Source organism: Rhamphochromis longiceps, linkage group LG14, assembly GCF_057381845.1.
Source record: "Rhamphochromis longiceps isolate RC_006_pf linkage group LG14, R_longiceps_female_GT1.1, whole genome shotgun sequence".
NCBI lineage: Eukaryota > Metazoa > Chordata > Actinopteri > Cichliformes > Cichlidae > Rhamphochromis > Rhamphochromis longiceps.
In genome coordinates, this window is record NC_140570.1 from 21,299,994 (window position 1) to 21,316,923 (window position 16,930).

At 40.7% G+C, this 16,930-nt stretch overlaps 1 protein-coding gene across 1 annotated transcript in view; it reads left to right on the plus strand.

The window, feature by feature from the left end:
• The first annotated feature begins 5,101 nt into the window (after positions 1 to 5,101).
• Positions 5,102 to 16,930, plus strand: part of vps53 (VPS53 subunit of GARP complex) — a 28,182-nt gene continuing 16,353 nt past the window's right edge. Inside the window, exons 1-7 of the mRNA XM_085379421.1 lie at positions 5,102 to 5,245; positions 7,195 to 7,275; positions 9,020 to 9,069; positions 9,166 to 9,232; positions 14,465 to 14,551; positions 15,023 to 15,138; positions 15,514 to 15,633. Coding sequence (XP_085235547.1) covers positions 5,159 to 5,245; positions 7,195 to 7,275; positions 9,020 to 9,069; positions 9,166 to 9,232; positions 14,465 to 14,551; positions 15,023 to 15,138; positions 15,514 to 15,633 — 608 coding nt within the window. The 5' untranslated portion in view covers positions 5,102 to 5,158. The remainder of the gene's footprint in view (positions 5,246 to 7,194; positions 7,276 to 9,019; positions 9,070 to 9,165; positions 9,233 to 14,464; positions 14,552 to 15,022; positions 15,139 to 15,513; positions 15,634 to 16,930) is intronic.

The window sequence follows — 16,930 nt, forward strand, 5'->3', positions numbered from 1 at the left end:
CTTCGTTTCATCCTTATTCTATAACAAGAGAGAAAATATACTATATTCGGACCACATTAATAAAGCAACATGAACAATGTATTGTATTTTTTATTTTTAAGTTAGGTATGAACATTTCAGACTACCTCTCAGCTTTTTTGATGTTTGCTTCTTTGTCCCATACAAATTTATTGGTTTCTGGGCACACATGCTTGCCCCTTGTTTATATTCCGCACCTTCTGTTAATGCTGTGATTAAAGATTCAAGCAGGATTTAAAGAAAGCTCTGTCAAGAGAAAGTCTTCATCATAACCAACTGCATGATTTCCCTTCTTCTTATATGGACTTTTGTTGCTCTTTACGCTACTTTATTATTACTAACCTGTCTGATCTCGTCTTAAAAACAGACCTGCGATTGGCTGTAACCATGCACCTTGGATCAGCTCTTACCCTTCTGATCCCCTGAACCATAATATGATGAAAAGTTCGAATGGGTTTTGTTTTTCTAGCGATGCCAAAAACATGTTCCCTACCCTGTCTTTAACTTGTTTATTTTTAACAAGTTTGAATCGACGATTTTCATAAACGCTATAAACCTTGACCTCTGCATGAACCTGAAAGACGTCATGTCCATCTCCACAAATAAGTCCAAGACCTTGTGATGACTTTATCCTGACATGAACTAATCTCATCTGCCTCCTCTGCCTCTCCAGAGACTCGGGAATGCGTTGACTTGCTAGACCACTTGTTTTTGCTTGACCTGAATCCCTATTCACTCGAATGCTTCCCAGCTAAGGCCTGGCAGGGGAAAAAATAGCTGTTAGTGACAAGAGTCCAGCATATTCAGCCCAGGCATTAGGAGTTTATGGTTCTCCACTGGCTATCAAAAACCGTCTAGCTAATTAAGTGCCATCATGATTGTGGTTATCTATTCACTCTGTCTACCCAGCTTTTTCCAATCTCACACTGAATGTGTTTAAAGTGGTGACAGAAAGTAACTAAGGACGTTTACTCAACCACTCAGACTGACGTGGTTTCATTTTCTTCTGCTTTATATTTTTTTACTCTGATAATCTTGTTGGCCTGTGGCCCCGAATAAAAAAGCACAGGCTACCTTATTAAATGCTTCAGTTCTCAGCATTTCCACCAAAGACATTTGTCATCTAAATTCGTCAAATGGTTTCAGTTCATTTCATTTAAGAAGCAAAGATGAGGAAAATACATTGAGGTCCATACATTTTACACTTTTTTTCAGTTTTATCTTTGTAAGAAACTGACTGCATTAACTGTTTATTACAGCCATTTTTATGCACATTTCCCTCATTTTCAGAGGCTCAAAAGTAATTGCACTATTAACTGACAAACATTTTCACAGCCAGATGAGGCTTGATATATTAAAAATTAAGGAGACACAAGATGTGAATTGATTCCAAGTGTTGAGCAGGTTGCACTCAAAGAACAAGAAGGCCAGATCAGACATCTCAAAGAGCCTGTGCAGTTTTGAGAAAAAAAATTATTTAGACAGATGTCAAGATGAACTTGTACCAGAATAATGGGAAGAGAAAATATGGAGAAGGAGAGAAACAGCTCATGATCTGAAGCATGTCACATTATCTGTCAGATGTGGTGGAGGCAAAACATCACATGGACAGGTATGGCCTCCGGCAGAACAGGGGTCACAAGTGTTTACTGATGATGTGCCTGCTGGTAGAAGGAGCAGGGTGGATTGTGAAGCGTAGGGCGATACTCTCTGCTCAGATTCAGCCAAATGCTGCAGATCTGATAGGACAGTGCTTCACAGCTCTGCTTAGGCCAGCAGCCTAAGCAGAGAAGCCCAGATCTCCCTTTTCCCAGCCAAGGCGTTCCCCCGGCAGGCCAGCCGAGAGATATAATCTCTCCAGCGTGTCCTGGCTCTGCCCCGGGGCCTCCTCCCGGTGGAACACCTCACCCAGAAGGCGCCCAGGAGGCATCCTTGTCAGATGCCCGAACCACCTCAGCTGGCTCCTTTCGATGTGGAGGAGCAGCGGCTCTACTCTGAGCCCCTCCCGGTTGGAAGAACTTCTCACCCTATCTCTAAGGGAGAGGCCACCCTTCGGAGGAAGCTCATTTCTGCCGCTTGTATCCGCGATCTCGTTCTTTCGGTCACTACCCACAGCTCGTGGCCATAGGTGAGGGTAGGGACGTAGATAGACCGGTAAATTGAGAGCTTCGCTTTTACACTCAGTTCTCTCTTCATCACGACGGACTGGTGCAGTGTCCGGATCACTGCGGCCGCAGCACCAACCCGTCTGTCAATCTCCAGCTCCCTTCTCACATCACTTGCAAACAAGACCCCGAGATACTTGAACTCCTCCACTTGGGGCAGGAAATCATCCCTGACCCGGAGTGGGCACTCCACCCTTCAGTCCACTCACATCTTGATTGTTTCATTTTAAATCCTGTGTGATTGAAGCAAAACTACAAAAAAAAGAATATTATGGACCAAACTGTATATGAATATTTTATTTTTTAAAAAGTGTCACATAAAAAAAATTACAAATGATCAAATAACTTGTGACCAAACTTTACTTTCAGATGTTTCGACCATAAAAATCATCCTGAAACTGCCTCAGTCCATTTATAGGAAACCCAGTCTCGACACTGGGGAGAACTGATTTCAAAAACCGAACAGGATAAAAATTTACAATTCTGTTTCCAAGAAATTTGGGATGCTGTGTGCAAAGTTAATAAACAGAATGAAATAGCATTAGCATTTGATGTGCTATCTTTGTACTGTCCTTTGAAAAATATATGCTCATTTTGAATTTAATTCCCTCCCACCGTCCAAAGACATGCAGCTTGAGGGGATAGGTTAATTGGAAAATCCAAATTGCCATTGTGTGAATGTGCGAGTGAATGTGAGTGCGAATGGTTGTCTGTCCCTGTGTGTTGGCCCTGCGACAGACTGGCGACCTGTCCAGGGTGTACCCCGCCTCTCGCCCTATGACAGCTGGGATAGGCTCCAGCACCCCCCGCGACCCTGAAAAGGATAAGCGGAAGCGAATGGATGGATGGATGGATGGATGGATGGATGGATGGATGGATGGATGGATGGAATTTAATTCCAACAGTCTGAACATGGACATGTTTACCACTGTCTTGCATCATCTGTTCTGCAAACAACACTCCGTAAGTGTTTGTGAACTGAGGAAACAAAGTGTTGTAGTCCTGGAAGCACAATGCAGCTCCAAGATTTCCCCCCCAAAAGCAGCATTTTGCTTCCAGACCTACAGCACTTTGTCTCAGGTATAATTTTCCTATTCTGGTCCGTTGTTCTTGAACGAACTCATAGTCCAAGAACACGGCAACATTTCTGGATTTTATGTTGCTTCCTTTTTCATTTGCATGTTAGGGTTTTAACTGTGGCATTCATAACAGTTGCTACGAAATGCAGATACATACTCAGAAACTGGAGCACATGAGGCATGTCTACATGTGCACGTGTGTTTGTGTATTGCTTCTCATGACAGCAGGAGGCACTGCTGCTCCTTAAATGACAAGGTGTGTTATAAATATGTTAGTCTAGTGGAGTGGGTCAGTTTATATATATATATATATATATATATATATATATATATATATATATATATATATATATATATATATATATATATATATATATATATATATATATATATATATATATATATATATATATATATATATATATATATATATGTATATATATATATATATATATGTATAGCAGGTAATTTTGGTAAGCTTATAAAACTGTGCTTACAATAAGGAGCAGGCACCTTGTCCAGGGAATCATTTACAGGTCGGAGCAGATGGTGATATATTAAAATTAGAGCAGAGCTATGAGGAGATTTAAAGACTTGTTGAAGGCAGACACTCGGTGTGGGAAGAGCTCGTAAGGCTGTGTAAAATTTAATTAGAATAGTCTGGGAAGGGATTTTCATCACATCATCTCACACAAGGCTTTAAGGAGTGGGAGTAAATAGAAAGTGCATATTTTCCAAGCACACTGTATTTAATTGATTATTATATTTACATTTAATAGTTTTGAAACTACACATGACCTCTCATGCAGTCAGGAGAAAAGATGGGACCTTATGATGCTTCTCATGAGTTCCTGTTGTTGTGCACAAAATCTAGGATATTCTTGTAATCTGCCAAATAACAATGTTCCGAATATCTACAATGATTTCTTGATTAATTTAATTCACCAGCATTGTGTTTCATATCAAGGTATTGCAACACTCATGTAACTTGAGATATGAGATTATATAACCTACCAGTAATTGTATTGTTTTGGCAGTTCATCGTGGACTTTCATTATTCCTCATTTTAAGTTATTTGTGGGCCACTACAATTTTGTCCTACCCACAAGTTCGAAAATAATCCATGCAGAAAAACACTAAAACACTTGTTGTGTTAATTACACCTGTCATGTCTCCTATAATTGTTAGATGATATTTTTTTAACATCAATAGATTTTTAAAAATAGTAATTATATACTGCAAGTTGTCCCACAGCACATATGCAACATTGTAACCAAAACCTACTTAGCTTGCAAAAGGAAGAGATAAAACAATAAGTGGCATAACAAAGGTGCACAGTCAAGCCCTGTGCTAACACCACAGAACAAAGGTCAATCCTCTTTGACATATTTTCTATCCTTTAACTTTTTTCAAACTAGATTGAATAGATTGAACACTGTCATCTGTATTATCAAAAGAAGACAAATTAAGTTTCCTACCTTACTTTATAGTCTTTATTATACTTGACTTTTTTCTAAGAAAACACTAATACTGATTTGCAGCCCTGTTTCCATACATAAAACAACATGACCAAACATAAAACATGCACAACATTATTAAATAACATTTCTGTGGTCCTGAGTATTTACTTTTACTTTACATTTATATCATAATCTAAAAATAATTCAATTCAGTTTTTCTTTATGTACTGCCAAATCACGATTTGCTAAACAGTCACCCCAAGACACTTTATAGTGTAAGGTAGAGACCCTACAATAATACCCCCACCCTCCCAAAATTTGTAAATTCCGACAGTCCTGGAATGCAGCATTTCCTCTTCCGTCACCGGTATCCCAGAAGCCTCCTGTCCAGGAAGTGTTATGCCGAAGAGATCTTTGCTTTGTATTTGTTTTGACAATGATGGAGGAAGAAGAATTTGAATTTGCTGAAGATCTAGAGGCTATTTTGCATCTAACCCCAGAGGTGCAGCTAGCCATTGAACAGGTAACCGCTTCACCTCGGTACTGAAGGATTTCTTTGTAACCTGTTGTTGTTGGTCTTTGCTAATGTGCTGACAGCTTTCAGCAGGTAGGCTAACCATCTTGCGGGCTTACTGTAGGGTAAAAAGCTGGGGCCCGTTCTTCGTACCTCGCTAAGTAGGTTAGCCGGATTAGATTGTTGACGATTTCGCGTGATCCTGGATCAGTCGGTTCCCCGAAGCTCATCCGGGACTTGCTGTCATAGCAACAGAGCCGTAAGCGTAAACCTGCTCGGGAGCAGGTTTACTTTATGTAAACAGGATTAGATCGCGGCCACGCAGGTATGTCCGCGTCATCATACGAAAGCAACAGCGATATTCCACCACTGTTTCACCATAAATAAATAACATCAATGTAACTAAAGACAATGCAGCACCTGATCCATTTATTGATTTCACACAGGTCATTTCCTAAAAAAGGGAAATGTACTATTAACATTCTATTACATGTATGTGATTATTACAGATTTAATTCATATTTCAGAGTAGCAATTGTAAATTACTTCGTGTAATCAAGATGAGAGACCACGGCTATAAAAGCGAAGGTGGATTTGAGAAGCCTGTCGCAGCCATGTCCTGTCCGTATACGCGAGCCACCCATTGCGGAAGGTGCAAGATTGATAAGGAGAGTCCTCAGAATTCAGCGTATATTGCGGGACAGACAGGATCCTTTAGCTCAGCGCGACAGTGTGCTCATAGAGAGATATCGATTTTCCCGTGAGGGTATTATTCACTTAACCAACTTGTTGACGAGGGGGTGCAGGACCACCACCTGTCTTTTTTTCCTCTGCCCTTTTCTTGGTTGCTGTTATAAACAAACAGATTATTCCAGGGTCTCTTTCCAAGAGACTAAAAGCAATATAAGTGATAAATATTACCATTCTGTAGGATATTCTTATATTTCACTTTTACCTGTTCCCATGTTCTAGTGGGTCCTGTCGTGGCTCTAATGTGAAAGAGGATAAAATATAACATATTATAATATAATGTAATATAATATTGGATAATATAGTGTAATATAATAAATCTACCCTACCGCCTACTGGTGTTGGCCAGAGGGGCCGATGGCGCGATATGGCAGCCTGGCTTCTGTCAGTCTGTCCCAGGGCAGCTGTGGCTACAACTGTAGCTGCCTCCACCAGTGTGTGAATGTGAGAGTGACTGAATAGTGGCATTGTAAAGCGCTTTGGGTGCCTTGAAAAGCGCTATATCAATCCACTCCATTATTATTGTTATTATTAAATTACTTACGAGTTTAATTTGTCAGCAACTTCCTGCCAGCCCTCGCTCCTTGCTTTTGCAGCCTTTGCAGTGTTCCCTTGCGTTCTGATTAAACTCTGAAACTCCTGAAATCCCTCACTCAAGAGTTCTTGCTCTGCTGCCGAAAAATACCGAGCCGAGCGCGCTCCGTCGACATTTTCGCCGACCAATCAGAGGGTTGCCGATCAATGTTTCTACTATCGATGCGTGGCCCCTTTTACGACACCCAGTGATGTCACATTACTGCGTCCAGCTGTACTAATCGTCAACAGCAGGTGTGTTCGGGGAACCGGATTAGCGAGCTCACGGTTAGCGCGATGATTTGATCTTGGATGTGTCATTTGATCTTGGATGTAGTAAGCGACGTACGAAGAACGGGCCCCTGGACTAAGAATACTAGCTATTAAACACCAAGCTGACCGTAATATTAACAGTGTTGGGCTTGCAATAGGCATGTCAAGTAATTAAAATATGATCGCTTTAACGTTACGACGTTAGCCTTAGCTTTTATCTCTTGTTGTTGTTAAATTTAGTATATCATATAATGAATAATTAGCATCACATCACAACTCATTTAACAACATGTTTATACAAAGTATCTGTCGGTCAGCACGTGAGTTTCCGACCAAACGTTGTTTGTTTTTTTGTGTGCAAGGTATTCCCCAGCCAAGACCCGCTGGATAGAGCCGACTTCAATGCGGTGGAATACATCAACACACTTTTCCCCACCGAGCAGGTACACTGAAGTGCTACACAACTGATTGCAGCCAGGTTTTCACTTACACATATATACAGATGTGGTGTGGTCCAGACACAGACTGACACAATTGATAATCAAGTGATAATCTTTAAGTTAGAAGTCATGTTCTCATTTGCCACAGTGGGAAACGTCCCGGTGTTACTTATAATGTAGTATTAACAATGAATGATCCCATTCTACTCTGGAGCTTTAAACTAGCAGGCAGAGTAACAGGACCCATTTGGAAGTAGGTTCCTGCATTTAGGCTTTACATATTCAGGCCAATCAGACAGCCAGGAATGTTTGTCGTAGTATTGTGAATATAGTCATCTGGAACCTATCCCAGCTACCATAGGGGCAGGACATGTGACACCCGACGCAGGGCTAACACAGAGAGACAGGAAACCATTCACACTCACATTCACACCTATGGGCAAATTAGATTCAACAATTTTCTATGCAATTTGAAGTCTATCATTCTACAAAATAAATAAAAAATTAATACATTCAAGACAGCTGCCAGGCTTCCCAGAACTGGATGTTTGAGCAAATTCACCCCTGAGGTCGAACCGTGCAATGTTTACAAAAAAAGAAAGTCCAGACATCAACTTGACTGAATTTTGGGGCAAACTTTACTAGAGCTGAGCATAAACAAATGCTTGAAAACATCGATGAACCGAAAGAAGGTTGTAAAGAAGAGTGGCCTCAAAGTCTTCCACCAAAATGTGAGAGACCAAGAAAACACTTGGTTTCACAAGCTACTGAATAGGGTGTACTGAAAATGTGACACTGTCCTTCTGCGTTTTTTTTTTTTTTAACTAAACAGTGAACACAATGACATGGTGTAAAAAGCCATGTTTTTGTTGTCCATCTCAGGTTGTATTTAGACCTGGTGAGGACTCAATCATTTTTTTTTTTTTTATCATGTCCAATATGATGTCCTGCTGATGGTTTGGTCTGTACTAAGGGTCCCAAAGTGACGACCTAATGCAACTGAAGTGTGTCAGTGTCCTGCTGAAATTGCTAAATATGATTAAATGTAAGAAGAAGGTCATGAGAGAAGAACTGTACAGTTATGGCTTGTTTGTGAAGGGAATGGAACAATTGTTGACTACCTCTGCTTCAGTGAGGGCCTGGATTGTGAGTAATGCCACTTGGCTCCATATGATTGCTTCAAACCTGACTGTGAGACATAGAGGGAATACAAAAAAGAAAAGATTGAAATTTATTGTTGCTTTTCTTGCAGCTTTGGTTGATAGATTAGGCAAAGTATCCTTTTTCATATTAATTTGTTTTATTCCTCTTGCAACAGTTAAATCTAAACCATCTATATCATAACATGTGTATACTCTAGTTCCATAAGGGGTCACTGTAACCCTATAGTTTGTGTTTAGACTGCAGAGGTGAGCACAGTTGTGGAGGCATTTTCGTCCTATTGTGTTATATGCATAATAGTTAGGTTAGGAGTTACACTAGCCCTGTGTAGATCTACTGAACTGACTGTATCATCTGAGACAAAGCTATCTGCTTGTTGAAGCACAAATCTGTGAAAAGCAGCTGCATATGGGTTTATGCTCAGTGTTGTTTTGTGTTAAATGTAACACATGAAATGATACATAGTTAGGAAAATGGAAGAACTTAAAAAACAGTAGTCAACTTGCATTAAAACGCAGATTTTTAAAATGTGTTGGGAAAATTCACTGTATACTTCCCTGATTTCCTGTCTTTGTATTCCCATCAGTCCTTGGCTAATATCGACGATGTGGTAAACAAAATTCGATTGAAGATACGGTGAGTTAGATTTCAGTCAATTTGTTTTTTGTCAATTTTTCTCCTTGTTTGTATCTTACCCTCAGTGTGAATAAATTGCTCTTTCACATTTGGCAGGCGTCTGGATGACAACATCAGGACAGTTGTGAGGGGCCAAACCAATGTAGGCCAAGATGGCAGACAGGTAAGCTGTCCTTGAAATATACTTTGTTTTGGAAATATTGATATAATTGTCCCCCGAGGCATGTATAGCAGGTGTGTTTTATTATGCACCGCTGTTTCTCACAAATCGATGCTAAAACACACACTGAAGACCTTGTAATCCCCAGTGGGGGAGACGAAGGAAAGTAATTATGCCCATACATAACATGTCTGTTCATTAGTTGTGGTGTTCAGGCTTACATCCTTCTCCTGAAGTTAAAAGGGTGCCAGTGGCTGTAACAAACTCAGAAGACGCTGCCCCTCCCCCTCTCCTTCTCTTTCGTCTCTCCATATTGCTTCCATGGAAAAGGACAATATGACTCAGATCCATTCCCGCAGCTCACACTGCCCCTTCTTTACGGAAAACACGTCTGTGAAATAGATTCCCGTATGTAAATACTTAGATTTCTTTACAACCCAGGGTTTGGAATCTTTGCCTTTTCTTTAGAGATCATGGCTGGGAAAAAAACAAACAATAAAATCAAAACAAAACGAAAAAACGGCGCCTCCTGATTTAATCCAGGTCCTTGCAAAGTCAGAGTTGTTAAAGTGAATGTGACACCTGGTGGGTGAGCCCTGCGTGTTCTGACCAGTTCATGCGATTAGGTGTGCATTGTCGTCAGGTAGTCTGGCCCGGTGGCCGCGTCTTTCCCAGTTAGCTACTGTTTGGTAGCGGAAACACTTTAAATCCCCTCCAGACCAATAACATTAAACAGTCTCACACAATAATTTTACTTTGTTTTTCCAACCCCACAGAGCCATTCCAACTTTTCCAGGGGGAAAATCCTTTCTGCAGATGGAAAGATGGAGGAGTGTGCATTTCAAGAGGGCAACTGAAACATGCAGACAGCTATAGAGTAAAAACAACAAGATCAGCAATTTTCTTATTTCTGCTATTGACCGAACTTGTTCACTGAGCTCGGCGCATTCCTCCAGTTGAAACCCAAGATAGTTATATTTACAATGAAGGATGGGGTGAGCACATTAGGAAGAGAGAGAAAGTTGAGGCAGTCTGGGTATGACTTCAACTGAGGTTTTTTTGAGTTTCTATAGAGTTAGACTGTCACATGTGCTGACTGAATATGGATATGTGACTGCCTTAGTGGTCAGAGTCCGGTGAAATACAGATGGGTGAATAAATTGGGTGATAATTGAAGATTGTGTTTTTAGGACTTTAAAAGCTTTTGGGGGCAAATTCACAGTGCACAACCCTGTAGATGTTCTCACCCTCATCACACTAACTTTAGGCTTAACCTTTAAACTGAAAATGTTGGTTTAGTGTCTGGATTGTAACCAAAGACTGTGCTCTCATAAGCAGCGACGATTGTTGACGAAGTATTCGGTTCATTTGAAACACAACTTAATGTTCTCTCTCTGCACATGTTTGAGGACCAGGGTGAAATTACAGAGAGCACTGTGCGAGTGGATGTAGCATGAATGTCCAGGAGAGATCTGTTATCTCTCCTCTCTCTTTTCTTTTTAATGAGTGGGTTTATTATTATTATTTTTAATAATCACAAAGCGTTTAGCTTTTTTAACAAAATATCTGCAGGTGCTCAAAGACCCATTTTCTGCAACCACCAGCGTCATCTGTGCTCCAACGGCTGTTTGCTACGTGAAAAGACTAACTGATCACTAGAAAACTCTTTCTCTAATTAGTTCCAAATGCCCAGAAAAAGGGCTAATCTGAAACTTGTCAGGGTTTGCTCAGTGTAAAAAAATGAAATTTATTCCTTGCAGGACACTGCAAAAAGTGAACCTTTCATACATGTGCACCACTCCTTCCAAAACAGTGCAAACTGGCTCTAACAGGAATAGAGAGAGAGTGAGTAAGAGGACAAGAGCATCAGAGTTTCTGGTTTGACACCTCGCAGATCCTCAGCTGGCAACCTTGTGAAATTGCACCTATAAGATTAAGAATCTGCATCTTTGTGAAGAAAATGAAACGCTTGTTTTAATTTACTTGCCTTTATGTTTTTTAAACAATAACACTGGATCTTGCACAAGACACTCAATCAGCCAAATGCTTTTCTCTTTTTTATCAGCACGAACTTGGTTTATAATAGGATGGTTGCTCCCATTAGCTAAAGAAATGGCAGCAGTGCTCATATGTAGTTTACATGCATGACTTAGTATTACAGATGCTATTATTTAACATGCTAATGATAAAGTTTAATTTTGATGTTTTTGCTAATCTGGCTATATTTTAAATTTACCAGCTTTTGTTTACCAGCCTGCAAGTTTCCCACCACATACAGCTTGGTCTTTGCATCCTCTCGCCTGCTCGTTGTCATGGCAACGAGGGGTTTTGGTTTTTTTGGGGCGCACACCTGCTCCACAGTCATCTGATTATAACGCCATAGCACTAATGAAGAGGTTATTTTGTGTTTTTCTATAATGAAAATTAAGGACGTTAAATAATTTTGTTTTGAATGGGTTCGAACTGCAGATCAAATATTTGGTATCATTTTCTGCCTACCATTCACAATCCTGTTAACTGGTTGCTGTTTAGGCTTATGGCAGATTGGCACCAGCCACCATCCAAATAATGGTTAAATGACAAAGAAAAAAGTGGCTGGAAGAGGTAAAGAACCAAATAATGATTTGCTGTTGAGTGGCTGGTGCACTGAAACAATAATCTGTTGGTGGCGGCTGTCGTTGTTGAGTCTTTGGATGTTGTGCGTGCTTAAATGATGATTGTATAAACCCCATAAAGGGTGGAGGAAGGCTTTCCTTGGGTTGCTTAGACCACGTCATGCTTTCCTGGCAGCAGTTATGCACAATAACTGCAAATTTCAACTTGTTTATATTAGTAATCAAAGGAAAACTCTTGTTTTTAGAAATTCTGGTGTCTTTTGATTTGGATCACCGTAATAAGTCTCCCTGCACGGTGTTAGGCGCATATTATATCTATGTTACTTTTGGGTTATCTTTCTATTGAGTTGCCTTAGATTGTTAGTTAATGTTCATTTTAAATTGGCTGTTGGGCTTTTATTGTAGTTTCCATGCTTTCATCTTTAGTCTTCTGCAGTCCTGAAGCTATCTCACCATGTGTGTTTTACAGTTTTGTGCAGATGAAGTTCTGAAGAAAAACAGTAGAAGCAGCATAGTAGCTGGCCACTCTTAAATACACAAGAGTGCGTTTGAAAAATGCTGCCTTTGATATTATTTTCTGTTACATTTGGCTATAGCAACCCTTTTTTAACATGAGTGGCGATTTCCTGAGCTTTTCTCCTTTGTCTAAATTGTCTCAGTGAAATGTACACGAAAGCTGCTCAGGCAGCGTTTCAGCTGTTGATCAGATTTATTGTGTTTGGCGCAGAACTCAAAAGTAACATTAAATATGCCCTTTACTTTTAAACGCTGAGAGTCTGCCAGAGGGAGAGGTAAAATGCATCCCAACTGCGTTCAAACAATGAATCGAAGCTCTCCGCTTCTTGTCTGCTCTCCATAATACAGTCTGTGTGCGCCATGGAACATGTGCAGCTTATTGCATGTTAGGGACACACTGGTTTGGATGTGCGTGTTTTTGTGAGTGCAGATAACATCTCTGGCATAGAGGCGCCTGCTGGGCAGTGGTCTCTCTCAGCTTTCCTCAAGGCTAAATACAGGAAATGAGCGCTAGGAAGCGAGCCAGATTGACTCAGCTGAGTCTGCATGAGCGACAAATTTCAGCTTGGGAAGTTTAAGCCTCTTGTGCGCGCACTTTGTTTGTTTAAGATGTGCTCCAGGGATCCTCTTTAAAGATTCAGTGGCACTTCTTTCTCCCAAACATCAGATCAAAGAGGGATCACTTAACCTCTAATTTTTTCCAATTAATTACTCAGCTTGCATAAAAAGCGAAGAAAAGGATACACGAGAGGCTGGATAGATAGCTAGATGCCGTTTTAATAGAAGAACTTTCATGTTAAAACACCCTCTGCAGGATTAAAGGCCAAATCAGTGTTTCGTGACTACTTGAACTGGTCATAGTGTGTCATCTTTACTTTGCTGAATGCCTCCCTAGGAGGCTGTCAGTAATCACAGCTCTTTGACACCAAACAGGAAGGAAAATTAATCCCCTGCTGTCAGTGCAAGCTGTATTTATATGTCTGTGCGGTGGTTGTTGGTGGTACAGCCACAGTTTTGTGTGCATTTGTTAACTCGATGTCCACTTGTTTCTCAGAGGTGCTTTTAAAAGTGGTAAATTCCTTGCACAGCTGGTGCCGGCTGTTAGCATTCCTTCTGTGCAAAAGAGTCCGAGGCCAGTCGAAGCTGCGTCTGCAGAGCTGCCACAGCATCGGGCCAAATGAAGCCCGTTACCTTGGCATCAGATGTCAGAGCAAAATGGACCATCAAAGAACAGCTGCCATGTCAGATGATGGGGAAATATTAGAATGGCACCTCAGCTATCTGACAATTTCCACTGTATAATGTTATCTAATCTGCCCTGGCTTAATAGGCTGTTAAAGCTGCTAATGATGTCTTTAGCCTTTATAGTGACAGCATTTATGCAGTGCTTAGCCTTATGGCATATGTGTCAACTTAGGATCTATCAGTGTCAGATATTGAGTTAGCGTGTCAGTTAAACACACAATTAGTATGTTTGACATTGCTTCATTCCAGAGCTGGGAATAGGCATTAGCGTGATCGTTTGTCACCTGGGCCAAAGCCAGTGTTGTGACCAGATTAATTAATTTAAAAACAAATTCCATGAAAGTTTGACCCACAACTGCAAATGACAGACAAATATTGCAGCCAACACCTGCTTCTCACAACAAAACATCATTAGAAGTGAATCTCACTTTTGGATTTTGGATTTTTTTTATAGAAAGTTGATGTTTTTATTTGAAGTGACATATTTTAATTAAAAGTTTGCTAAAAGAATAAATCAAATTTGACCATCTGCTCCTAACAGACTTTCCGTCTTCTCTGCTAATGAATTTGAGTTGTTTGTATGTTGTTGTTTTTTTGTGGGGGGGCGTCTGTGTGTTGTTCACACATAGCATGATGGTGGAGACAACATTGTACTTCATGAAGAAGCACATAAACATTTGTTGGCCTTTTCCCCCTCTTGTTATGTATTCTGCTCTAATGGTTGACCAGGAAGCAAGCAGAAAACTCTCTGTCCACTTGGTCAAACCTTGGCATGCAAATACTGTGTGAGATTAATTGTTTTAGTGGTTCTTGCGCAGTAGAAGTCTTCTTATCATGTTGCTCTGTTTATTTTGTGCAGGCTTTGGAGGAGGCCCAGATAGCTATCCAGCAGCTCTTTGGAAAAATCAAAGACATCAAGGACAAAGCTGAGAAGTCTGAACAAATGGTACACACAACAACACACACGTATACAAACACACAAAGGTTTCTGAAGCTCACTGGGGATTTGACCCTAGCAGATGGGAGCTACCATTTGTGTCCTCCTTGTTACAAGAGAGACAGTGCGGCAAGTTATTTAAAGTCCAGGTAATGTGCCGTCCGTGTGTCTTTGTGTTACAAGAGTCCAGGGAAGGCCAGTAGAATGAGTGTTTACAAAGAAGATGGGATGGGATTGTGAGGGGGAGGAGTGGCAGGCTGACTCTCCCTTAGGAGGCAAAAATAGTTTCTCAAAGCAGTGGGTGTGCCGTTAATCCTGCTCTGTCTTTTTGGCATATTGCATCACAAGGCGCACTCACCTTTTTGTGCTTCTTCCTTTCCCTTTTGTGTGCTTTGACCTCCTCCTTCATTCCATGTTGTTTTCCCCACCCTTTCTCCTTGTGGGTTATTTGCCTTTCCTGTCTGACTTGTTCCCGCACAGGTCAAGGAGATAACGAGGGACATAAAGCAGTTGGACCATGCCAAGCGCCACCTCACTACTTCCATCACCACCCTGAACCACCTGCACATGCTGGTGGGGGGTGTCGACTCTTTAGAGTGGGTATACTTAAATCTAGGAACAGAAATACTCAGAAAGTTCCCCATCGTGATAACGAGTGATTTAGTGTATGATCTGCACCGATGCGATGGTACAGTTGGGTTTACTACAGTGTTATAAGTGGTGCAGAAAATTTTTTTTTAACCTTCTACTGCATACTGCAGCACGTGAAACTGAAACAAGAACATTTCATATAGACAGAAGCAATAACTGCATGATATACAGTGAGTAGCATGCTGCTAGAATTCTGCTGGACTGATTTGGATGCACATTATATAGAGAAATTTGGCCCAACTACTTTACACCTGCAGTTACAGAGTACAGGTTTTGATAGTTTTTAAAAATGTTATACTTGCACACATTTTATGTTCCAGAGCCATGACCAGGAAGAGGCAGTATGGGGAGGTGGCCAACTTGCTGCAGGGAGTGGTCAACGTGCTCGAACATTTCCACAAGTATATGGGCATACCCCAGATCAGACAGCTTTCAGAGAGGTAACTTATACGAATGAACACACGCACACCAGCCACTTTATAAGGTATATGTGTTCGCGTTTGAGTTCAAGCTCACATGGGCAATCTCTGGTGAGAATCTCATTTTTAGTAGCCACAGGGTGATTTCTTCTTACAGCTGAAAAACGGTTGAAAACTGGTTACACTAGTAGATGAAGTATGTTGCTTATTGCATCCTGTTTATGCAGATATTGCACACATACAGGGAAACACGGGAAGGAAACTCACTGAATAGGGTTGCATTATGCCAGAATTTCTTCCATTGTGAGAGAGAAGGGACACACTATTTCTGAGGCTGTTTTTATCTCCATGTACTCCTTTTGCATATGTGTGTGGAAAAAGCATTTTTTCACACCATGTTCTTGAGATTAATTGTTCTTGCGGTGTCTCTCATCAGTCTCGTACCTCTAACGCAATTCTTCATTTGAGGATGTTTGTTCAGTCTTGAGTCAGTCATGCCAATATCTGAAGGTTGCCTCACACAGAGATTTACACACACACACACACACACACACACACACACACACACACACACACACACACACACACACACACACAAAGACGTGCAGGCACAGTTCTTAGCTGTGCTGTTGTTGTTTCTTAAAGCTCTTCCCAAATTTCCATTTTTACTAATATTTTCCAAGAACACCAGAATCAGTATGGGACATATTAAGCTGGTTAATATTCAGGTTCAAAGCAAAAGCTGATCCCTAAAAACAAAAAAACATAATAAGATGACCTTCTGTTCTGTTATGATTGAGGTGTGGTAGACAGTGTTCATACCAAATAACAGCTGCATGGAAGAAGTGACTCTGCTGGAGAGAAGGATGAGAGGAAAGACATGGGGAAGATATGAAGGCAGGGCTGACAGCTGGATGCTGGACAGTCAATAGAAAGTATCAAAACCTCTCCTAGAGAAACACGGCCTACACAGACTGTAGCCTCTGGGGAATACACATTTGCAACCGCACAGCCACAGATGGCAGACGCAGACAAGAGAATGCTGCACAGATAAAACATGAACAAGAATGGGTATATGAGAAGGGATTAGGGATCCCATGCGAAGTACAAAGGTGGCATGAGTGACAAAAAACACTGGAATTTCAATGTGGTGATAATTTCAGATGTCAAGGTTTCTTCAGGCAGTGCGGTTTAACGAAGTTAAATGAAAAAACATGTACACTGCTTCAAATCTAAAAAAAAAAAAAAACCAGATATTTCGGTTCAATTTTTTTTTTCCATTAAGTCATGTTCTAAAAATGTCAACTTAACTGGCTAA